This window comes from Psammomys obesus, unplaced genomic scaffold (assembly GCF_907164565.1).
Source record: "Psammomys obesus unplaced genomic scaffold, mPsaObe1.curated_primary_1811, whole genome shotgun sequence".
Classification (NCBI taxonomy): domain Eukaryota; kingdom Metazoa; phylum Chordata; class Mammalia; order Rodentia; family Muridae; genus Psammomys; species Psammomys obesus.
In genome coordinates this window covers 10,576,456-10,602,274 of record NW_026596117.1, presented here as the reverse complement: position 1 = coordinate 10,602,274, position 25,819 = coordinate 10,576,456, and the positions used below count along the sequence as shown (strand labels likewise).

Genomic DNA, 25,819 nt, shown 5'->3' with positions numbered 1-25,819 from the left:
CATCACAGAGACTGTTTCAATACAGGGGTTTGCAACAATAAATTTAGGAGGGATCATTTTTGAGAACCAAATGTGAATATATTTTATATCCCAAAGCAGTGTTTTCTCTTTTTGTCCATAGCAGTGTTTTCAATGAAAGATGAGCTGACATTCTGTAAAAAGAAAAAAAAAAGAATTAGATTCACATATATGTGAGAATATGAATATGCACAAATAATACTTATATAGATATTTCTAGGAATATTTTGTTATAATATAATAACGTTGGCAGTTGAGGTATTTCCCAACTATTCTTCAGCCCCCGTTTTCTCTGTTTTACAATTCACCACTTAATAACTCTCAGATGGGACAGTTACTCTACACATCTGACTATCTTAATAGATTATAGTGTTTAATAATATAAAGGTAGTTCACTACCAGAACTCAGGAGGCAGAGGCAGGTGGATCTCTGTGAGCTGGAGGCCAGCCTGGTCTACAGAGGGAGTTCCAGGACAGCCAAGGCTACACAGAAAAACCCTATCTTGAAAAAAAAAATAACAAGAGGCAACAAACAAGTAGTTTACTAAAGGTCATCATTACCAATAAGAAGATTCTTCTAGTTTAGAGATGGAGAGAGTTTTAGATTCAGAGATTTTTCTGCTTCCACCTTAGACCAGCTGTCCCTCCTGGAGAAGGCCCAAGCACAGGGGAACCCTGCTGTGGCTTTACTCCAAGCTTCAGCTGGCCATATTTTGGCTCCTTAGCTGGTTTAGCTGGTTTCCCCAACCCCTGCTGAGCTCCTTACAACTATTCAGATGTGAAAAAAAAAAAAAAAATCTCAAGTGCTGAAACTGGTAGTTTCATAGAGCCCATAGTTCCAGAAGCTATGCTGAATGGCTTAGTGGTGTTGATGTGATTTTCTATCTGAAATCATTAGCAAATGGGGCATCACTGGCTACAATGTTTAAACACTAAATCTTTCACATCTGATTTTAAGTTCTTATTTGAATGTTCTTGGATTATGTGTGATGAGACTGATATCTCAATCAAATGAGAGCTATCAAATTTTTTTCCTGTTTATTTACTTGTATATCTGCCATTACACCATCCATATTTTATACTTATTTTCTTAAAAACTCTATTACCGAGATAAAACAAGACCTTAGGTAACCAGATGACAAACCCAAGGGGCAAATAAATGACTGTTGAATTACTATTCTATTAGCAACGTAGATAAAATCCTGACCAAAATAGACCGAGTAGACCCTAACCTAGGGGAATTGATCATAAAGCTAAATTTTCTCAACTTTAGAGAGAAGTTAATACTAAACAGATCAGATTCCATTTCACTTTGTCAATTATGCTAAGTGTTCTTGGTTATTTTTACTTGTCTAGTCTCAATGACTATCTTTTCATTTCTGTCTTTGTGTATTCATAGTTTTGTCATTTTTCTAGAATAAACGAAATGAAATAACTTACTTTTTTTCAAACACCCAGATTTTTCTTTTTTTTTTACTGTCAGAAATTTCTGCTTTACTTTTTAAAAAAAATTTTTTTTTTTTTAAATTTTATGTGTGTGGTATTGCGGGAGCCTGCGGAGGTCAGAAGAGAATATGAAGAGCTGCTGGTATGGGCTGCAGAAAGAAATTCCCATCCTCTGCGTGAACTTCTCCAGCCCTCCCTCCCCCACCGGCCGCTTTTGAGACAGGGTCTCGCGGGGCTCCGCCTGGCCTGAGAATACCCCATCATCTGAACTGCATCCCCGTATTTGCAGAGAGTGTTGGAGAGTGAGCTATGTGGAATAGGAAAGTGCGGGGCCGTGAATCCTGGCCCGCTCCAGGGGATGCCGAGTAACAGAGCAGAAATGAAACCCTTAAGCGATGGTGGGCTTGCCACCTCCCAAGGCACCTTGGATGACTACTTCGTCACAGACCAAGGAATCCTGGGCTCAAAGCACGTCTAGCCCATTTTCTACCGCCTGCACTGCCCCAACACCTGTAGGATTTACATACAATGTTAGTGCACGCGTGCACTTGAACACGAGACAGCTGAGTACCCTTCAGTTTGTGACCATCTCCCAAGCCGTGAAACACGTGCCGTTTCATCTTTACTTACTGATCTATTTTTTTTTCGAACCGTTTTAAATGATGCCTGCTGACCTCTTCCCATTGCGCGGCTGCAAAAGAATGAATTAGAAAGAAAAATTTGTAGCCACGGATGTAAGGTAAATGCCATAGAAAGAAGACTATTGGTATAAAGGGGGGTTTCCTTCGTGTACGTCGAGGTCACCCGACGGGCTTTGGGCAGGACAGTAATGGGCTTGTTGGACCCGGAAGCTGCAGCTTCTGACCTGCTAAGGCTGAGGTGGAAGCCAAAAATGTGTGTTTTTACTGAGCTCTGAGGCACTGCTGAAGCTGCTATAGGACCAGGAGGAATTAGAAACTACTTGCTTTTGTTTATAGGGGCCAACATTTGAAAACAGGTGCTCAGATGTCGCTTATAGGCAGCTCAGTCTCTAATGCGTCCCTTAGTAAGGGAAGCAGGGGCTATCTCTGGCATGGACTCTGTTGCCTGCTCCTTGATCACTTCCTCCTAGTGGGGTGGCCACAGAGAAAGAGGATGCAGCCAGTCCTGTTGAGTCTTGATGTGCTGGCATCAGCTGGTAGGGGAGGAAGGCTCCTCTTTCTGAGAACTAAAGGGAGGGGAGTCAGGGGAAGAGGGACAGAGGGTGGGACCTGGAGGAGATGAAGGAGGAGGCTATGATTGGGATGTAAAGTGAATATATTTTAAAAATTTTAATTTAATTTAATTTAAATTTAAAATATGTCCTATCTGATCTTCAGTATTCACACATAAAGTCATCTGTTCTGCCTCCATTCTCCAGCTAAAGTGTTTGCCTCAAATCTCATCTAAATGTGACTTACAAAGGATGTGGTTGGATTTAAACAAATACTACATCATTTAACATGAAGGGCTTGAGTACCCTCATTGTTTGTTTGTTTAATTTTAAACAATACCCCATGGATACCAAGGGATGGCTGTTTTTAGCTTGCTTTTATTTATTTATTTATTTTATATCAGGCTGCAAAGTCCTAGGGTGTGGAAGCTGAACTCTATTCTTTTAAAATATTTTATTTTACCTTAAACTGTGTGTGCGTGCATGTGTGTGTGTGTGTGTGTGTGTGTGTGTGTGTGTGTGTGTGTGTATAAATACAGGTGCCCACAGAGACCAGAAGAGAGCTCCAGATCCCCCAGAGCTGGAGTTACATGTTGTGAGCTGCCTGAAGTGAGTGCTGGGAACTGAACTCTGTGAGAGTAGTGCCCACTCTTAATTCTTATCCTCTTACTCCCACCTGTTGGCTCCTTGCCTAGCACCTATTAGACGTTCAGAAAATAGTTACACATTTACTAAATGGGTAACTTTCTGGCTATGTGTTAAGAAAGTAAATATTACAGAAAACAGTTCTTTAGAAGCACATTTCATACGCAAATGCAAAATGACAAACACAGTCACAAAGCTACCTCTATGTGTAGAGAAAGCTTTTATTATCATTGAATTTTCAGCTTTAACAGTTTGGCAGCATAGTCACATCTGACCCCCTTGGACCTATGAAATAGCGCTAAAAACTTATTTCTTACACAGAAAGTATCATAAGATGACTCTGTGGCGTAGATGATTCCATTGGAGTGCTGACACATTCGAGTGGTGGAAGGAGGATTAGAGCAACAGAAATGACATCAGGCTGAGCCCCCTGATTTGAGAAGTCTATAAATACATCCACAAATGTCATTAAAACATGAGCCAAGTCGGTGAACACGCACCGGAAATACTTTGCCAATTTTCATATTTATTACTCACAAGATACTATATCTACCTACCCTGAATAAAAAGTATCCCCTACTTTGACCAGTGAAAGGACTCCGGAATTCCTCCTGGAAGAAATAAGGAAGACACAACAAATAAAGCCACACTGAACAAATGCAAAGCCTTCCTAAGCCTGCAGCGAAGCTCAGGATTACTTCCAGCTCCTCCCTCTCAACAAAAGGTACCAAGAGTTGAGTAGAGAATTCAAGTCAGTAGAGAACCATCGCGCTTACACCTGCCTCATTTCAACAACTGCAGTGTCCCCAGAGCGGTGCATTTAAAAGTATTTTTCTGTGTCACTATCATGGATTCTTTCCCCAGGAATTTTGTTGTCAGATGTACGCATATTCATCAGTAAGAAGAAAGATAATATCAGGCGTACTCTATTTAAAAAGTCTCATTTTGACATTTTGCTAGAATAAAATAATCTCTTTAAAAAAAATAAATGTTGGATGTGGTCACATAGGAATGGGAAAATATAAGCTGGGGTTGCCGTTAAAGCGAGGATATAACACTTCTTCAAGGAAACCGAGGGACAACTTGGGCAAATGTATATCTACTCGATGCCTTGAAAGACACTTTTCTGATGTTATTGTATGTGCAGAATATAGAAAAAACTGTACTTATAACAAGTGTATTACGTGGTATTACTTAAGTATATCATTCTAAGCTTCATGGAAAGAATACTCAGCATTTTATTGTTTCCATAGAATTGGCTTGTTTGCATTAATAATTTGTGATGGTCATTAAATTTATCAGTCAAGACTGTTTTCAAATTTTCCATGAGTATGCTCATATTCTTTTTTCTACTAAATATTTCTGATACCTATTTAAGTTCATAAATCCTAGATTTATAGAAAATATAACTCCGTTTCTCAATATTTGTGCTCAATTCTTATTTTTACTATACCTATCACATTACTTAAGATTGAAACATGTATTTAAAATGTATACATGGAAACTGTATGTTTATGTACTTGTCTAAAAACAGTTCTTGTGTATAGTCAAGAGAAAGAAGAACACAATAAAAATTAAAATATACTAATTACTCAAAGCACTCAACAACAAAACCAAAGATTTCCAGGTGTTGTCATAAAAGACAGAGTTGTCAATAACTGAAAGAATTTGGAAAGGAAAGATAAAAAGGTTCATATCTAGCAAACAGAATTCAAAATGTTTGAATGCTTAAAAGTCCAAATTTTTTAAAGTCAAGATATTTCACTATAAAACTATATTTTAAAATCAGATGTTGCTGACCAGCACAACCAACATTCTTTTGTAATTGTTTTTTTGTTTTGTTTTGTTTTGTTTTCATTTATCTCTTACATTCTTTGTTCTCAGGGTTCTCTAAGGACATTGGCTTGTGGGAGAATGTCTTCAGGGTTTGCCTTCATTTGTCAGCACCTGCGCATACGTCAGGCCTCATGTATTCCGGCAGTTGTCCGCAACTATAGTAGTCTTGCTCAAGACAGAAAATGGGGACCGTGTTCTAAGTTGGCCATAATAATGACTATTACTCACTCTTTCTTTGTGTAAATGGTGAGACTGAAAAAACATAGTTAAAATAATTGCCACTAGTTATTATAGACATTGTAGAGAATAGAGTAAAATTTTATAAGTGTGCCTTTATTTCTAGAAGATTTTATATCAATTCACTTTCTTCTTCTTTCTGGGAGTTCTAACATTTTGGGAGTGGATGGTGTTGGAAACTGAACTCAGGGGCTCACACATTTAGAACAGTGCTCTACCACTGAACTAAATTCCCAGCTTTGTAAATTCAACAAAGTTAAGCTGTTATTAATTCCCCTCCCTAAATTCCCTTTATAGTTAGCAGCAGATAGCCCTATTCAATTGAAGCTAAAAATATGAAGAATTTTTTTCGGGAGGGGGGAAATAATGATCATAAAAATAAATTCTGGGACATTCACTCATCTAACTGTGTGTTGTTGTTTTTTTTTTTTTTTTAAAAATGTGCTTTAAGAAGAGTTAAAAAAAATGCAGTATCAAAGTTATGAAAACACCAGACTTGCTTTCAGCTTTTAAAACTAATACATGTAATGGCAGTGATCTAATAATAAAGTAACCATCACTAAACCATAAAGGGAATGTTACAATAAAAAAGTTGTTTGGTTTTTTTTTTGTTTGTTTTTTTGGCCTAGGCTAAGGGTCTGTGAACTGCTTTGTCACCTCTCATACTAGACAGCCCGTGGAAACATCTTTAACTATCATGATCTTCCTTTCTCTTAACTTGTGGTAACAGAAGCTGTGAAAATCCAGCCGAGTTCCCAATAAATCAGAGGTGGTAATGCTAGAGCGAATATGCAATTTCTTGCTTTAAAATGTTACCCCAGGACTTTCAACCCTGAAAGCGTTAGGATTGTTCTTACGTGATATTGAAACTCCCCACTTTTTCGTTCAGAATGTGTGGCTTAGTTATATTTACCTTACACACCGGATTCAGATGCTATTTTTCTTAGCCATGGGAAAAATGAAACACTGACATTTGTGTTAGGATATGTATATTTACAATCCTTATTCTTATCAATGTTTTAATACTTGGGCACAAAAAAAATTACACTGCCCTAGTTATTTGTCAACAAGATACAGGGGTAATAAATTGTCCTTGACTGGATTTCTAATTCCTCCCTAAAGATGAAACACCCAGCAGTTCCCTTTCTTAAACATGGGCACATTCTCTCAGTGACAGTGTCACGGAAGGGTGTATAACCCCAGTTTTCCTCAACGTCTGGAGCTCGAGCTAGAAGGGGCCAGAACATGGAGAAGGAGAAAGATTGCACGATGATCTGTCGTGGGTTAACCCAGTATATGATGATCGGGATCTGAAATGTCCCCAAGGCCTATGTGCTTGGTCAGCAGCCGGTGGTGGTATTGGGAGGTAGTGGACTCTGTCTGAGGAAGCAGCAGAAGGAAATGAAGTCACTGCATGCATCTGCTTGAAGAAAATGGGGACGCTAACCTCGATTTCTCTCATAAGTTGAGCCCAACGACTCTTTTTTTTTTTTTTCTGGCATACTGTCCTTGTGACTGACAGAAAGCCAACAGCGAGTATGAATGCTGAATGTGAGGGGCTCACCCGGGAGAAAGGTATCTTACAGCTGCAGTTAGCGGAAGGGGCTGCCCCAGAGTGCCAAAGCCAGCATGCGGTTTGGGTTACGTACGTCCACTCTGAATCTCTTCATTCTTCTCTCATGCAGTTGAGGAACGAGCTGCAGCAACGGATGCACGACAGACGACTGAGAGGGTATGAACACATGATGAGCATGAGGGCTCCTCAGCAATGGGCGTTAAGAAGGCTTCCTGTCTGTCTGCCTGCCTGTCTGCCTGTCTATATGGTTTTACCCACTATTCTCACCCCAGACGGAAGAACAAAAAAAAAAAAAAAAAAAAGGAAATTAAATACATTATCTAAGACAGCCCATTCCAAGCCCTTTAAAGAACTGCCATAAATAAACCAAAGGGTAGGACAGGTTGCTGGCCCTACACTAAGCTGTTTGTCATCTCCTTCGGCCCATCTAGGAGGCAAAAAAGCCATCTGTCAACTTCTACACTTGCTCAGAATAATTTGGCCGACATGAAGGCAACTTGCTCGTATCAGTGTTCTCTATCTGCATGCTTATGGCACACACATCCCCCGAAATCTCCTTCCTAAGTTAAATACGTAAAATGGAGCAAGACAGCAGGGGACACAAAGATGACAATGTGCTGTTGGTGCTGAGATGTCACGTGGAAGAAGACGAAAGCACACCCGAGACACACAGCCGCCTGATAACGCTGCACTTTTCTTAAGATCTAGGTCGAGCTGAGCCTCATCACTAATATTAAATTCATTTAACAAATGGATAAACAGATCCCCCAGATAATGGTTTTCTGCTCATGAATGCAACTTGTGTCCAGTATGCAGTTAATCTAACTTAAAAGTTTCATCTGTCCATGAGATTATTCCAGGAGGTCCTCATTTAATGTGGAGTTCACGCTTACATTTAGCTTTCTGCACATGTGTTTAAAACACGCCATCCTTTTCATTCCCCAAACTGTGCACAGTAGTGGATCCCAGGCTTAAAAAGAGCAAACCCAGGGCCTTGTTTATACTACCACTATGTTACAGCCATAGCTAGATTGTCCTTTTTAATTCCATGCAAAGAAAAGAAATAAAATGAAATAAAAACTAACAAACCAAAATGACCACTGAAATGACATGCATTTGATGTGAATTAAACCTGGTTAGTTACTCCTTTCTAGTTACTCTGGTATAAACTCTCCCAGTGAACATGGACCTAACGATGAGGAACAAGAGGAGAAGATGCTATTTCCAGTTAGCCGCTGGTACTTGTCTTTTGAAGCAATTGTTTGTAAAAATGTCTTTGGATGAGAACAATTTGTTTTTACTTATTTATTTGTTCTTAGACTTTTTTTGGTCATTGAATACAAATTGATGAAGGAGGGATTTCTTTCTTAAATGTTTTTTTTAATTTATCATCATATCGTCAGCATTTAGAGTTAGGGTTGTCGCATACTAGGTAATAAATAATTGTGACTGAGTGAACATAAAGCAATGCAGTTATTGACATATAAAGTAAGTATATAATAAGTATTGATTTTTCCTTCTTCAGTCATATGTAAACTCAGTTTTTTTTCCCCTTGTGGTACTGAAGAATGGAACACTGAGCCGCACCACCTGGCTCATACATAACTTTCAGAGTAAAAAAAATATGAGTTTTGCAAGGAAATCATGAAATCTGCAGGTAAATGGTGGGAACTGGAAAAGATCATCCCGAGTGAGCTGTCCCAGAAGCAGAAAGACACACACGGTATATACTCACTCATATAGACATATAATATAGGATAAACCTACTAAAATCTGTACACCTAAAGAAACTAATCAAGAGGGAGGACTCTGGCTATAATGCTCAATCCCCATTCTGAAAGGCAAAGAGGATGGACATCAGAAGAAGAAGAAAACAGGAAACAAGTTAGAAGTCTCCCACAGAGGGCCTCTGAAAGGCTCTGCCCTGCAGACTATCAAAGCAGATGGCTGCGACTTATGGCCAACTGTTGGACAGAGTGCATGGAATCTTATGAAAGAAGTGGGAAATGGTAAGATATGGAGAGGACAGGAGCTCCACGAGGAGAGCAACAGAACCAAAAAAATCTGAGCACAGGGGTCTTTCCAGAGACTCATACTCCAACCAATTACCATGCATGGAGATAACCTAGAACCCCTGCACAGATGTAGCCCACGGCAGTTCAGTGTCCAAGTGGGTTCCATAGTAATGGGAACAGAGATTGCCTCTGACATGAACTGATTGGCCTTCTCTTTGATCACCTCCCCCTGAGAGGGATGCAGCCTTACCAGGCCACAGAGGAAGACAATGCAGCCACTCCTGATGAGATCTGATAGACTAGGATCAGAAGGAAGGCGAGGAAGACCTCCCCTATCAGTGGACTTGGGGAAGGGCATGCGTGGAGAAGGGGGAGGGAAGGTGTGATTGGGAGGGGAGGAGGGAGGGGCTTATGGGGGTACAAAGTGAATAAAGTGTAATTAATAAAATTTTAAAAAATATGAATTTTGGTCTTATTGTATGCTATATAATTATTTTAATAATCAGTTTTCTCTTAAACACATAGTAGTGATTACTTACCACAACATTTGAATTTCCAGACTTCTGTATCTTTGAATAATGAAATAAGAACTGTTAAAACAGAAGGCAGTGAATTATCCATAAAGTATCTGTGGCTTTCTTTATTCTTTTTAGTGTATATGTATTTAAGAAAATGCCTTACCCTCTTAGTATTATCTTTTTCATTTTGTTCCTAGTGAAGAGATGTATATCATTATAATATACATTTTTAAACTATATGCTACATACTTTGAAGCTTACAATAAATTATGTATATGTTAAAAAATTAAAATATGACACATTATATTTCAAACATAAGACTAAAATTGATTACACATGGTTTTGATCAAAAGTAAATGAAAAATTGATTAAACATTATTTATAAAAAGTGGAGGGTGATCTTTTCTACAAAATTAGCTATAAGAAAAAAACCTGGAAGCATCCTCAAAGTTTAATAGTAGAGGGATGGAAATCCAGTCACATGATGGAGTACCCAGAGAAATCACCCAGACTACATCAAAATATTTTTAGTTGTCATCACTAAATAAGCCCCTGGATTACTTTTTTCTGCCATAAGTTTCCCTCTATGCTTTTGTCTCTAAAATGTCTGTGCTTTTTAGGAGTCAAATCACTTTTTTTTTTCCCTCTCATTTGCTCTTAGCACCAAAGAAAGGCAATGGATAGATATTACTGTCATTTCTTTATCTTAATTAGGAAAAATTGCATTTTTTGGGAGGGGGAACATCCCCATATGAAGTTTCAGAAAACCCCCATGCCTTCACACTATCGTTTCCTTCCCGGAGTCACTCTGTGTGGAAGGCTCGTTGCTGGAGTGGGCCAACAACCCAAGGTTTAATTGTATGCACTTTCTTATGCTTCTACCTGCCTTTACCTAGAAAAACGTATTCTCCCAGAAGAAACAAATCATTCGGGTCAGAAACCCGGCCACAGAGGCAAACAGAACATTTAAGCTGACATTGACGATGCAGTTGGCTGGTTTGCTCTTCCTTGTTTGTTTTTCCCCACTCGGGGGGGGGGGGGGGGGGGGGGGGGGGGGGGTAGGGGGTGTGGGGGGGGGGGGGGTGAAAGCTAACATGCCAGCTAAGTGTTCTCCCCAGCTACGTTTTTCCATTCTTAAAGTCCTACACTGCAACAAAGTATAATGTCCTAAACACAGGCCATAAACAATTTAGCAACCTCGTTTCATTCTTGTCTCCAGTTGTACAAGCTGGTGAGAAAATAAGGAAGGCATGACCGTAAGTTTCTCCCATCAGATCAGATTTTATGCTTGAAGGAGACGTGGTTTCCCAGTTGGTTAAGTATGAACTTTACCAGTATAATCCCAACATGTTAGGTATCAGAGAAATGGAAGTACTTGTTTCTTATCCCAAGTCAATGTGTCTTCTAGCTCCTGTTTTGGGCATATTTGCTTCTAGGAGGAGGAACTTCAACGCATTTTTTTCAATGTTTGGTTACCTACAGGACTTCAGCCTTACCTGAGGCTTCTGGGAAATCTCCATCACCACACGGCAAAGCTCCCTCAGTGCAACAAATGCCTAAGACAAACAAGAAGACACTTTGCACTATATTTGCACAGAGGGTGAGATTTCAGATCTTGGAAACACAAGGATATCCCATTGTTGCTGCAAAGAACTCTTGCTGTGCTTCACTGAAACTCTGTAGGTATCTCTTGATTTCTCTCATAACAGTGCCGAAACATCCTAGGGCCAGGGTGATGGCTCAGCAGGTGAGAGAGTTTGCTGGGATAGCAAGAGGACTTGAGTTCAAATCCCTAGAACCTACATAAAGGTCTTGCATAGCTGAGCGAGTGTGTAACCTCATCATTGGGCATGGGAGTTTGCTTGGGCAGTCAGTCTAGACCCAATGGCAAACTTCAGGCTCTGTGAGATTCTCATCTCAAAAAACAAGGTGGAGAGCAATGGAGGAAGATGCCAGGTCTCTGCTTGGGTATACCTGGGCATGCATTCCCATGTGCGCACACACACACACACACACACACACACACAAACTTGAACACACAACAAACAAACAAATAAACAAACAAATCCCTTTTTCCTTGCTGCATCTTTGCAGCAATGGAGGCTTTCACTGTGGTCCAGTTACATAGTTCTCAGCGATTGCTAAGACATCATGGAACTCTATGACTAAGACAACCTGGGCAGTGCCAGCAAGGGATTAGGCTCCCTAGCTTGTAGCAAAGGGCATGTGCATGCCAGAGCAGTGAGCCTCGCTGAACATTACTCATTACCGGCTCATTTGAAAATCCGGCAATTGCTCTCAAACAATGGGAACCGAAGGACAAGAAGCCATGCGTGGTGCACCCTGTCCGAGTACCACCCTTTCCAGGGTGCTGACTGCACACCCCAGGATCAGGTTTGTCAAAGCATCAGAGCACGGAATTAGGGCAGGAATCCTGTGGTTGGCAGCCAGCTGGGCGTGGTAAGGAGTGGCACAAATGGACAAGCAGGGGCAAACCCTGCTTTGCACAGGACCTAGCATAGCTGGCCTGTGAACCATTGGTTCCTTAGTAAATTCCTTTCTGAAGTCTTGAAAAGCTGCGACAGTGGGAGGCAGTGTAAACAGAGGTTAAGGTGTGTGCTGCGAAGGTAAACAGCCTGGAACTAGACAGCGGTGTGGACCACGTTTCCCATGCTGGCTACTTGATCTCCCTAAACTTTAATTTCTTTAGCCAGAAATCAGGGGTGATGTCACTGCAGGAAGTTCCTGGAAGGATTAAGGGCAGGAAAGGCTGTTTGGTTTAATTTAGCATTGCAGGTACTCTCAGCTTGGAGGCTGTGTGAAAGGTGGCTCCGAGCTGTCAGCCAGCGCACCTGACATGGCTGGATGTTGTTAGGAACACAGCTGGGGTCACTGTGCAGGGCTGCACATCCTTCCTCCCCACAGGGGTCTGTTTTTGTCATCTCCCTCCCAGCTGCTTGCTTTCCGGGCAAACTGTTAGAATAGATAATACTACAAGATGGAGCACGCATACATGCTGTTTCAGTGTGTTACAAAATACTTTCCTGCACTCAACTTATATTCTGTCCTTAAAACACTTGGGGCAAGGCACATAGGAAAGGAAGTGCTGCCCTTTTGTATAGAGGAAGCGAGGTCCTCCAAGATCCTCACTTCTCTAGTGCCTTCCAAGATGAGGTTGACTGGTTGAGCATGGACTGGGAGCCAGGCCTTCCACCTATAGAAGATCCTGGTGGACTCAGCAATGTCCACTGATCCTGTAGTTGGGAGTCGACTATTTTTTAGCTGTTTCATGTTGCGGGGGGGGGGGGGGAGTTTCTCACATGTGTCTTCCAGGTGATTGCTTGACCACCGAGGCCTGGTCCCCAAACTATTAGGAGGTGAATGAAGTACGGAGTCTGATAAGTCCTTCCTTACTTGTTCCCTTCAGGTCACTCTATGAAAACGTGGTCATAAAAATCCCTGAAGTTCTTTTTTTTTTTTCCCCCAAACAGCCCAATAGAAATGCAGCAAAATCCAAAGTAACAAAAAGGAGATGCTGAGCTATGTCCCATGTCAAAGGTGCATCTCAGTTGAAGAGGACTGTTATTTATATATGTAGGTTGTTTTTCCTTAGGAAACCGTGTCCAGGCTGGATGAGGCTTGGCAATAACACTGACCTTTGGCTGGAAACATTTCAAAATAAGTGCGTTTTCTCTAGCTCATATATATATATATATATATATATATATATATATATATATATATATATATACACACACATATATATATATATATATATATATGTGTGTATATATATATATATATATATATATATATATGAAGCCATTGTTCTCAACAATTTTTTAAGGACTTTCATATATGGGATAGATAATATTTTATTTTGTGTTTATGGCCCTTAAAGATTTTTTATTTTTTATTTGGCAAAAATATCTTGAAGCACTCTTCAGATAATCACATCATTAATAAAATAAGTTAAGATGAAAAATTAATGATATTTATAGTATCAAAATATATTGGAATATCCATTATAAACGTGAAAGACAGAAACAGTACATCTGCCAGGTGCACGGAGATGAGGGCTAGTGAGGAGTCGATTTGTGGAGCCGGGGAGCTGGCCTGGCGCTTAAAGTGCTTGCTGCTTCCGTGTGAGTTTGGATCCCCAGAACCCGCATAAAGGCTGGGTGTGTGTGTCAGCTGCATTCCAGCCTCATAAGGTGGAGACACGGAATCCCTGAAGCAAGCTGGCTAGCAAGACTGGCCATTTAGGCAAGGTCTGTGTGTAACTGAGAGCCCCAGCACACCCAGTGGGAGAATGATGGAAGGTGATTCCTGACATTAATCTTGAGCCTTCCCAGGCGTAGGCGCACATACAGGGTGTGCACCTTTCCAGCCCCACACAGAACGCCACAGGCACACACGTGTGTACACACACACACACACACACACACACACACACGTAGAAAAAGAACTTTTTTAAAGTTAGTTTATGTTGATAGAGTTTAGATAAGTTTTAAAAAAAACATATCCACTGGGTTTTATGGATATAAAAATCTTTCTGAAGCTGTTCCTGAGTTTCAAGTTCATCACGAAGGCCTCCATGCTAATATCCCCCATGTCATTTGCCTGACAGGGCATCTTGTGGTTCGAGTATGTCTCCTAGAGACCCACATGTTTGAACACGTGGTCCGCAGTTTGTGCCACCTTTGGGGGAGTCTTGTGGAGCCTTTAAGGCGGTGACGTTTTTATTGGAGGAGGTGGGCCACTGTCGATGGGCCTTGAGGCTTTACAGCCTGGACTCACTTCCAGTCATTGTCTGTTTCCTGTGAACTGAGGCAATGTGAGCAGCCAGCCTCCTATTCCTGTCACCATGTTTTCCTGCCAAGATGGACTGTGTTCCCCTGAGCTGTGAGTCAGTGTAAACCTTTCCATACATAGTTGCTTTTGTTGGGCTGGTTCTTTTGTTTGTTTGTTTTTATCAACAGCAGTGAGAAAGCAACTAAAGAAGAAATTGGGGTTGGTCTTGCTTCCCTACCCTCTCCCTAAGCCCAAGCAAATCTGTCTAACTTCTGGCAAGGGAACCTCTGCAGCCAGGAAATGATGTTGCACAAGTCTGCTTCTCGCTCCTGCCAGGACCACCATATGAACAGTCACTTGGTTTTGGCCGGAGGATGTGGACAAGGCACATTAGTTTCTGTCTAGGATCCTGGAGGGGCTGCCTAAGAAAGTAAAGTCTGTAGGGCAAACTCTGGATCCTTGCACTAGCTAGGCCCCCCCTCCCCCCTGCCATGGGAAAAGACGTGAACTGTGTCCTGGCTATCCTGGAAACACAGTTCAGCCTCTTGTCTTGTGCCAGCATGGCTAGAGACCAGCGCCACTGCCTGAGCCCATCCAAAAAGCTTGATTCTGGTGCAAAAATGCATGGCACTAGATATAAAGCAATATTCAAATTAGCGCTTTAGTTATTGGGTATAATGTTTTCTTTTAAACAAAGTTTGACTTTAAAATTGTATTTTAATAGTCCACAATTTCCAAAATAAAATTATTTTACTTAACGATGAAAGGCTAGCCTTTTAAAACACAAGCCCACAGCACTGGCATTACCTGAAGACAATGCTGTACCATCTAATATGTGATGAGTCTTAGTGAGTTCAAAAAAGTTCAAAGGGAGAAATGGAGATTTTTTTTTTTAAGCACCAGGAAACGCCAACATTATCACGAAACACCTCCAGATTAAATTACCTGAGGCTGGGAATCAATAGACAGAAAGGATGAGCAAGCTTCATTAATCTGTAGAAAACAAAAACATCAGTTACACCCTAGAAATGGAAAAAAAAACAAAAAAAACAAAAACAGAAAGTAGATTCCATGGAATAATTACATATAGACAGCAAGAGCTATGGCAGCCATGAACCCTAAGTTCAGAGAAGAGGCGACTCTAAAACCTTATAAGAAAGTCTTGGGTGCTGGGCATGGTTGTTAGCCTTCTCTGTAATATATCCATTTGTTATCATTACTCCATCACCTTCTAGGCCATTCTTCTAAGGTATTTGATGCACACCTTTCATGGTCTTGTAGAATCTGTTTTGTCTGCATGCACTGGACGTCCTTAAGACATTTAGTTTGTTTTCCACTTAACATGCTACTTAGAGATCCATTCATAGGGCCAAGTGTGCATCTCATAGGTGGCTTCTTGCTGCACAGCCTTGTAGACTGTGTATGATAAATATACTGTCTGTCTACTGCCCAGGGAGGGACAGTCTGAGGCATCCTGTTTAATTCTTTCCACTACAGAGCCACAGTCAGTCTTCTCATGCAGTTGTTCAGTCCTCTGCCTATGAAAGACTTCCTGGGACCTCTTTCCCAGGACAGGAGGTGCTGGAGCATTCGAAGTTCTGTTTGAGAAGTTTCCCCTGCTCCTCACAAACTTTCATCTTGCCTATTTCTCCACGATTTATCTTTTCTGTTTGGATCTTTAATTCCCTTCATATCATCTTTTGTACAGAGCGTGGGCTTTATGTCTCTGGATACGATGAGTCAGTTTCAACCTGTTCTTTGCCTTCTTTGATTGCAGTGTTGTTGATATGTGTATCCAGTCTGCCTGGGGCTCTAGCTCCCTCCACCTCCCAGAAACAGACCTTTAGAAAAGGAATTATTTGGGGCTATAACTCAGGAGTAGAGCACTTGTCCAGCATGCCTAATTCTCTGAGTTGAATCCCCAGTTACTGCGATAAATAAATGAGCAAACAGAGAAGGAAGAAGAGGCTAAAATGCAACTGTGTCTGATTTAGCATCAGCAAAGGAGTGAGGAAGGGAAACCAGGATGAGAAAGAACTCAGGAAGGGGTCATCACTGTGACTGGCTGGGGTTTTGACTGTCCGGGGGTGTCTGGGAGACAGTCTAGAATAAGTTGCTGTCAGCCACGATGGGGTTCAGGGAACAAGTTAATTTCCTGCCACCATCCATCCTGCACACACACACACACACACACACACACACACACACACACACACACTGCTCTCCATGGCAGTGGGGTGGTGATGGAGACTCTGGGTGACCGACACCTGCAGGGCCAGCAGAGTCACAGAGGCTTGCAGTAAGAAACTAACTCGAGGGGCCGGATGGCAACTGTAAACTGAGTTATTCCATGACTTCATGCCTTTATTTCTGTGTCGTTATCTGACTTTTCAGACTATAAACTACTATAGTTTTATAGTGCTCTTTGGAAGCAAGAACAGATAGTCCTCGCCTTTAAGCTCCTTGTGTTCAAAGTGTCCTCAGGATTTGAGGACACTTAGTTTATCATGCCGGTGTTCTCCTTTTAAAAAAGAAGTAAATGGAACCATTCTAAATAAGACCACACTGATTTTATGTGCCTTGCTTTGATTCATTTTAGGAAGATGTGGTATTTTTTTTTAATCATAGATAATGAATTATTCTGAATCCTGGGGGCAAAGCACTTGCCATATCAGAATGAGGACCTGAGCTGCGTCCCCAACAAACATAAAAAGCCACCACGCTTGTAATCAGTATAGGAGAAACAGAGACAGGAGGTGCGATGGGGATCACCAATCAGCCAGCTCAGCCTTGTTTGTGAACCCCAGATCCCACTGAGAGACCCTGTCACACACACACACACACACACACACACACACACACACACGCACACACACACACACCAAGACAGTTCCTAAAAACACCCTCACACACAATTGCTTCGTTGAAGAGATGTCGCCCCATCTAGTCACACAGCTCTCTCTTACCATCATTTACTTTTTTCTCCATAAATGGACTGTACATTCACTATTTATCACTTTTCATTGCTGTTGTGGATGATGCACAATTGTCTCTCAGTATCTGTAGACTGGCTTCAGCCTCCCTGAGAATACTAAAATCCACAGGTGCTCGTGTTCCTTACACAAAGCAGGTAACACTCGGTATAACCCACACCTCCCACATTCTTCAAATCATCCCTAAACTATTTGTAACCCTTGGCGCACTGTGGGTGCAGTGTAGATAGTCGTTATACTCTACTGTTTAGGAAATAACAACCAGGAGAGCCTGCGTACCCTTAGGAAGGACAAACAGGTTTTCACCCCTAAATATTTTCAACTCATTGTTGGTGGAATCTGCAGATGTAGAACTAACTCTCGGTTCAGAAAGCCAACTCTATTTTAACTATATTGCTACGTTACTCTCTTTCAGTGAAAAGAAATGCTAATGATTCTTATCTATTGGCCCTATACCCCCAAGGCTTGTGGACTCGTGTCTCGGGGCTAACATTTCAACAGCGGGGAAACTTGATTCATGCAATTCTTCACCACCATGGAGAACAGGAGCAAAATGGTCATCGCCCATCTCAAATGAGCTCCGCTTGATTAAAGTATTTGATTAAGCTTGAAATTGAAGGTTTTGCTAATCGAATAGTGACAAAACTCTTAGCAAGACAGAAAAAAGGAGAGAAGCTCCTTATCTAGATAAAGGGTAGACATGTGAACTTTAGAGCAGTTTTCTTTTGTAGAGAAACTTATGACACATTGACTGTGTAACAGAGCCCAGGCTTTGGCCAATGACACAAGAAACAAGTTCTAACTTCAGGGCATTTTAAAACCGCACAATTTCACAATGCACATATAATGTGTTTGGGTCAAAGCTTCTGCATTTCCTTACCTTTTCCTAACTCCCCACTACTTTTACCTCCAAACCTCATGTGCTCTTTGTAAAAGACCTTTGAGTCTACTCAGTGCTGCCGGGATGACATGGGTGTAGGACCAACTTCTGGAGCAGAGGTAGCCTTGCACGAAGTTTATACTTTTGGACTTCTATAACGAAGCACAATGTCCTCTGCAGTCTTGGCTATATCCTGCAAATTTTGATTTGTAATGTTTTTGCTGTTCAGCTTTAAGTGTAATTTTCTTTTTGTTCTAGGGTCATTTCCCAGAAATGCTGCTTACTTTCCAAATAAATTGAATGTTTGAGCAGTGAATTTGTTGTTTTCTTATTGTACTTATGGCATTATGATTGGGAAAACGACTAGATCTCTCCTCATTTACAGAACCTTCCTTTCTGACCTAACACATTCTGTGTTTTCGTTGTTTTGTCATTTGTTGGTTTGTTTGTTTGTTTGTTTTGAGACAGGGTTTCTCTGTGTAATATATAGCTCTAGCTGTCCTGGACTCACTTTGTAGACCAGGCTGGCCTTGAACTCACAGAGATCTGTCTGCCTCTGCCTCCTGAGTGCTGGGACTAAAGGCATGTGCCATTGTGCCCGGCTTCACATTCCAAATTTTTAATGCTCATTTTTTTCCTATGATTTTTTTTTTTTTTTTTTTTTTTTTTTTTACCAGATGTTAGACTGGTAGAATTTGAAGCTGTCTTTCTGGTGAATTAATGATGGCTACACCTTCTTGTCCATATTTTATAAGCATATAAATGGTTACTTGCCTGTTTTGATAGTTTGTTTATTTGACTTTTATTTCATTGGCTATTAAGGCTACTACCCCAGTTTTCTTTTGGTTCATGTTTGCTTTCTATGTCATTTCCATCCCTCCATACTTCAACCCCTGTCCATGGTATGTGTGGTTTTTGTGTGTGGGGGTGGTGGAAGGGGGATACTAGAGATTGAGCTAGGGCCTCACACATGCTAGGCAAGTATTTAAGCACTGAGCTGCATCTTCAGCCCTTAGATGTGACTTTTAGTAGATAATTATTCCTAGATCTTTAACAGCTAGAACACAAATCCAGTCTGGGTACCCATGTCTTTAAGTGCTATATTTTAGAATATTCACATTTACTATAATTACCCTATTTTTACAGCTTGTTCCTGCCTTCTGATTTTTTACCATTTACTGTATTATCTCCTTTTATCTCCCTGTCTCTCTTTTAGCATTTCCTGAGATATGATTTTGTGATACAAATATATATGAATCTATATTTCAGGCTGACTTAAATTCATTATTTACTTCAGTTTAGTCTCAAACTTACAGAAATCCTCCTGTCTCAGCCTCCTAAATACTAGAATTATAGGTGTTTTTCACCATATCTGGCTCTTTTATTTTAATAAAACACTCCTAACTATTACGATGTCACAATGTTGGTGCACAGTGTTCCCCAAAGTTCAATTACACTATTTCAGTTTACCATAATAATTTTAAAGAGTGAAGGTTTCAATAATTTTTGCAAGAATAAAATATTTTTTACCTCGTTCCACAACTGTAGTTCTTTTTCTGGCTGTAATCTTTGAGGTGATGTTGGCATACCTAAAGAGTAAGTGTTAAATACACATTAATGACAATCCTCTTGCCTCAGTTTCCTGGGTGCTGGGATTACAGGTATAGACCTCTATGCCTGGCTTCAGTGAAGACTGCCAATACACATATATTTTTTCAACTTTTCAGATTCTAGTTGTCATTTTTTTTATTACTACCAAGCTAATTCAACTAGATATATCAACATTTGACCTTACATAAAAAGCCATAATTATCAAAGAAATCTCAATAACACAGTATAGAGAGTATTCTTAAGAATAAATTACCTATATTGTTACATGAAAACTTATATCTGGATGCTCATCGCAACTTTATTCAATTTGCCTGAAAGAGGAAATATTCCAACAACATATGCAAATCTGTGATAAGGACTTCACACACATATCCTTAATCTTCATGCCAGACTTTCCAACAGACATTGTTGTTATTCCTAATTCATTACAAGAAACCAGAAGCAAGGGAGTTTGCCTAAGGCTACCTAAATAAATAGGCAGCAAGAAGCATATAATTAGTTTTGTTTTGTTTTGGAGACAGGATCACTGTATCTCTGAAGCTACCTACAGATGACAATCCTCCTGTCCCAGTTTCCCGAGTGCTGGAATTACAGGTGTCTACCTCTATGCCTGGCTTCAGTAAAGACTTCCAAACATCTCTGACTGACTGTAGATCCTGGCAAGTCCCATCTCCCCTAATTCTAGTACTCTGTACACAATGTTGCCTCAAGTTCCAGCAGGCTTTTACTATTATTTACGTTATAATAAGAATCACAATTAACTACATTTTCTGTGTTATTAATCTGATTCTGGTGTATGTGTGTATGTGTGTGTGTACACAATTGTGCATGCACTGGGACTTGAACCAAGGGCCCCGCACCTACTGGACCTTTCGCTAACAATGCCACTTTCTGGGGCGGTGAGTTTTAGAGACAACTTAGAAGCACCAGATAAAGAGTTGATTAAATTCAGCACGGGGTGGAATGCTCTTTTATGGAACTCCCTTCCATTGGACCGTTTTCATGGAAAAATCCTTCACCCTCTTCAGTGATGGATTGCTCACCATACCGCAGACATTTGTGTCAGGCCTGATGAGTCACATTCTGGGCTCTTGCTGCTGTGGGAAACGATTAAGCCGTGATTTCAAACCTTCATATAAGGTACCTGGCGATCTTACTGAGTGAGATTATGTTTGACAGGCATGCCTGTGATTTGCTTATCTTTATTTTGTGTGTTTGAGCATTTGTCTGCATGTATACATGTACACTGGGCACATGTCTTGTGCCCAAGGAGGCCAGAAGAGCGCATCAGAGCCCATAGAACTGGAGTTCCAGACAGTTGCAAGATCCCATGTGGGTGCTTGGGAACAGAACCCAGGTCCTCTGCAAGAGCAGCACATAGATTTCTGTTTAAAAAGTGCAGTTTTACATTTCTAGTCCTTATCCATCCCAGGACAAAGTGAAGTTTCCATCTTGACTGTCCTGCATTAGGGCCAGACTTTCTCACCAAGACCACTGGGGGTTGGACCTTTTCCAAACCCCAAGCTCCCAGGAGTGACTTGGAAACTGCCATTGTACTTAACAGTTTTATATAGTAAAAACAAAGGGGGAGAGTGCTTCGTGACCCTTTTGCAAAACACAGAAGCACAGTCTCAGGGTAAGAAGGGCACGGAACCCAAAACAGAATGTCTGTCTACAGCTGATAGAAATCCACTAACATCATCTGACTGCAGCGGAACACAGGGAACACTGCATTTCTCTTCCTTTTTCTGACCGGCACAGTAGAGATGAGACAATGTTGCTTTTAAGCCACTTGGTATGTTAGTCTGGTTTCTGCTGGGTAAACTGTAAAGAAAGGAGGTTTATTTAGTTCTGGAAACTGTAAGTCTAAGCTCCAGCCCTAGCTGAGGGCCTGGGGCGGGCAGAGGACTTGCTAGAGCGATGGTGCAATGAGAGAGAAAGCCAAAGGGCAGGGAGGCGCCAATCTCACTCTTGAAACTACCCACTCTTCTCGGAACCAGAGTCCCAAGGGAACTCCTTTAATCCCTTCTGAGGGCAGTGTCCCCAGTCTCCTACCAAATGTCCTACTAACCCCGCGTCTCAAAGTTCATCGTGTCTCAGTGTTACCTCACTGAGAACCAAGATTTCAAAACGTTGAGCTTCGCAGGGCTTGCTCAGTCCATGTCGCCTTGGATGTGGGCTTTACACAGCACTAGCAGAACTACACAGAAATAGCAGTGCTTGCACTGCTCTCTGTGTTTCCCGACACAACACCACTTATTTCTTCTGGAGCCTAAAAATGCCAGCGTTTGCTCATTTTTGCCGAGGTATTTCTGCTTAAGCACTGGGTCATTTTAAAGGTGGCACCGATGCTGTTCTTGCAAACAGAGCTTCCCTGCAGAGTTAGCATGTGAGAAACAGTTACTGCTAACTGAATAAGAGTCAGCCACGGAACCAGAGAGCTGGGTAGGAAAGACAGGCATCAAGTCAGCCTTGGCCGAGTGATCTCTTATTGACGCAGGCATAATCACGTGACAGGCAGAGCCCAAGAGGATGCGCCTCTTTAGAGAAAGTTCCCTCTTCCAATATGTTCTCTGAGTCAACTGTTCTCACCTGGGGAAGTCTGGCTTGTCCTTATCACCTCACTAACTCCTTGCCTTGTGCACCTTGTCCAATAGCCTTTTTCCTGTATGATAACGACACTGCATTTATTGACACTTGTTTTTTTCTGGTTTTATGACATTTGTGTTGCCATTTTTAGATCTATCTAGTTATATCTACGTGCTGATGGCCTCCAACTTCTGCCTATGTGTACCGTGTCCCTGTCTCCGTGCTCAGGAGCCTGGGGACCAGTGTAGATGGCACTGGCTTTTCATTCCGCCACATGCCTCCTCACTACATTTTTAAAGAAAGGAATTTATCTTACTGTCTGAAAGGGAATGCAAAACAGAAAAAAAAAAAAAAAGAAAGAAAAGAAAAGGCAGTCAGGGAGTTTCTTGAGAGCGAGGGGGGCCTTTTGCTTGAATGATATCAAGGTTATTTATGATGTGCTAGGTCAGCCTAGTTTGCTCTTTTGGAAACAAAACTGAAGGCTCATCTGTTTTCTAGGAACCTGTTGTCCACTCAGTTCTCTGAGACAGTCATTTCCCACAGCTGCAGAAGCCTTGGCAAGCACCCTGCACACGGCCTGCATGGAAAGCATAGCTCCTGCCCCTAACAAAACAAAACTGAGAACCACAGCTGTCTGGGCCGGCACCACCGCTAAGAGCACCGTGTGTTCTTCCAAGGAGCCCGGGTTCGATTTCCAAAACTTGCATGGTAGCTCTCAAACATCTGTAACTCTAGTCCCAGGGGAGGCCACACCCTCTTCTGGACTCCCAGGTCGCCATGCACACATGTATTGCACAAGCGTACATGCAGAAAAACACAAAACACACCTGTATGTGTTAAATAAATAAATACAAATACAAATAAAAATGAATTCTCTGGCTGCGGGTGGTTTATGTGCTACTGCTGGGCTGCTGATCTCTCTGCACGGCATTAGATAAATCTGCATTCTTTCTTAAAACACACACACACACACACACACACACAACTATAATGATCTTCTTCCTTAAGAAGGCAAATGAAATTATCACTCTAATATTTCAAAAAAAAATATTTAAAAAACAAAAGGCTAATTCAGCTTGCATAAGCCATGGTGAATCACTAACGTAGAAGATTAATATGTGATCGTATCATTGCCACCTTGCTATCTGGTTTTTCTTTCTTTCAGAGAACAACTTGTGGATCCCGGGAGGATTGAACTAGGGTCTTTTTTGTTTTTGTTGTTGTTGTTTTTGTTGTTGAGACAGGGTTTCTCTGTGTAACAGAACTCTGGCTGTCCTAGACTCGCTTTGCAACCAGGCTGGCTTTGAACTCACAGAGATCTGTCTGCCCTCTGCCTCCCAAGTGCTCTAGTAACCCAGCCTCGAACTCAGGTCTCCACGCTTGGCAGTAGGCACTTTTATCAGATGAGCTATCTCACTGTCTCCATCCCCTTGTTTTTTAAAGGAGGGAGCCCGCCACGTGTCAGGAACAAAGATCAAAATAATGAAACGAAGGCAATAGAAACCAGGTAGGCTGTTGTCTCTGTCCATCTTCTGAGGGCGAGGCTCCGAAAGCGCCCTGCAGCTGTGATATTTAAGCCCTCAACATTTCTGAAAAAATGAGCAGCCTGCTGAAGGACCCTCAGAACGCAGGAATGAATGACAGTCCCCCCTTCCCACCCCCCATCCCCGGTTACCTGTAACTAAACGTTCTTTACAGAATCAAGGGACACGTTTTGCTCTGTCACTCACCCGGGGACTGCAGACCTCCCTGCCTCATCTTGCCTTTTCCTATGTTTCCTAGGAGCCCAGCGCGGGAAATCCCTGTGATCGTCAGATCCCACCTGCCTCGCCAACTCTACGTGTCCACGACTGGAAACCCAGATAAGCCTTGCATGCTCGCTTCAACTCTTCTGTGAGTAGGGGAGCTCCCTCACCCCGAAAACCGGTACCCCGGCCTCTCCTCCACTCCGTAACCCAATAGCCGGCCTCCCAGGAGGCGAAGCGCATCACAACTTTACCTCCCCTTGGGTAGGGGAGCAGCAGACTGCGACGCAAGAGAGAGTGTTTTAATTTGTAATTTTTAAACTCTAAACTCCCGCTGTAGAGTCTGCAGTGCGCCCCGCACCTTCCCCGGCTGGCTGCGCCTGCAGTCCTGGGCCAGTAGCATCTTACCTCTGCAGGCGTTTGCACAGCAGGCGAGCAGCAGCAGCAGCAGGGACAGGGCGTGGGGTGCGGACGAGGCGGCCGCTTGTCCCGCGGACAGCCCTGGGCAGCGACCCTCCGCTCGCGGCATCTCCGAGCGTCTCTGGGCTGGGGACCAGGGACCCTGCGCCGTGCTGCGCCGGCGTTCTGGGCGTGTTCGGCGCGCCCCTTGCCGAGCTCACCCACCGAAGCGACCGTTTCCGCACGCTAGCCACCAACTTTTAAATCTGGCGCACACGTGGGCTGGGCTGGCGTGGTCTCCGCGAGAGACCTCGCCGCCCCTGGCTCCCTGGCGTCACCCGGACCCGCTGCCGCCCCCGCGGGACACGCGCTCCCTGGCCGGGTGTCTGAGTCAGGGCACCACGCAGTTACTTGGCTCTGAGACCGAGGATGGAATTAAAGCACGGCGGTCCACTCCCACCTGTGGAGGGACTTGAGTGGGAGCCGGAGAGGGTGTCTCGGCCTTCAGAGCCTGAGATCGGGGTGGTCGAGTTGGTGGAGGTGGCGACACTCTCCCCTGTGCCTCCTGGAATGCCACACTAGGCCTGTCCCATTCGCGCCTGCCCCAGCCCTACCGCGGTACAAGCGCCCTTCTTTTCCTTCTCTGGTTGAGCTCCGGTTTGGTGCCCAGTTTGGTGCAGGGTGATGCTACTTGCACCACGATGTGGTGGGATGGATGTTGTCCAAACCCCCAGACCTGCAAAGGTCTGAAACCATTCTCGGAGACGCAGTTGTCAGTTTAAAAGGTGGTGAGGAGAGGGCGGGGCTTGGGCACAGTTGTAGAGGTGTAAAAGTGCTATTGTCTGCCGGACACCCGAGGGGAAGGTGGACTTTTGACCCTAAAGATGCACCCCTCATTTCCTGCGCAGCCTCACTTCCGCTATCCCACACTCCAGGAACCCGCCTCTTGACAGGACACTGGGAAACACAATTTAATTTCCTTCTGCAGGGGAAAAAAAAAAAAAAAAAGGAGCGGCTGCTCTTATTTGACCTCTTTTTGAAAGGTGAGGCGCTTGGAGGGAAGGGCAGGAAGGAAGCACATTGCTGCTTTTCTAAAGGGGCATTTTGGGGTCAAGTAGCCACGGACTTCCTCGTGCAAGTTCATTTACTATTCATGACATATCTGCAGTGTAAAACAACCCTTTAAAAAAAAACTATTGTAGGACACGGCGTGAGCAACCTGGTCAACCTAGCCTGGGAAGGAGCCTTTCTACTCTGCCCATAGGTGTCTTCCCAAGCCGGGAGTCTCCTGGCGTCTGGCACCTGGTGTGAATGCGCAGCCCGCT

General features: G+C 42.6%; 1 protein-coding gene across 2 annotated transcripts; it reads right to left on the bottom strand.

The window, feature by feature from the left end:
• Nmu (neuromedin U) lies at window positions 1–24,804 on the bottom strand. Of its 2 annotated transcripts, XM_055629407.1 has the most exons (10): window positions 24,504–24,804; window positions 19,681–19,739; window positions 15,223–15,270; window positions 10,980–11,039; window positions 9,647–9,676; window positions 9,505–9,555; window positions 7,024–7,098; window positions 3,859–3,912; window positions 2,095–2,155; window positions 1–152 (listed from the first exon to the last, which is right to left on the bottom strand). In XM_055629407.1, exons 1-9 carry the CDS (start codon window positions 24,622–24,624, stop codon window positions 2,120–2,122), a joined length of 534 nt encoding a protein of 177 aa, XP_055485382.1. In that variant the 5' UTR covers window positions 24,625–24,804; the 3' UTR covers window positions 1–152; window positions 2,095–2,119. The 2 variants fall into 2 exon arrangements, with proteins under 2 accessions (XP_055485382.1, XP_055485383.1); XM_055629408.1 differs by lacking the exon at window positions 9,647–9,676.
• Between the last annotated feature and the right edge of the window lie 1,015 nt (window positions 24,805–25,819).

Bases quoted from the DNA above. Each gene is read 5' to 3' on its own strand.
- Nmu (XM_055629407.1), bottom strand. From the start codon at position 24,624: ATGCCGCGAGCGGAGGGTCGCTGCCCAGGGCTGTCCGCGGGACAAGCG. The intron at 11,040-15,222 runs GTAATTTAATCT...TGTTTGTCTTAG, and splicing joins CTATTGATTCCCAGCCTCAG to GCATTTGTTGCACTGAGGGA. The intron at 9,556-9,646 runs GTAAGGCATTTT...CTGTTTTAACAG, and splicing joins AAAAAGATAATACTAAGAGG to TTCTTATTTCATTATTCAAA.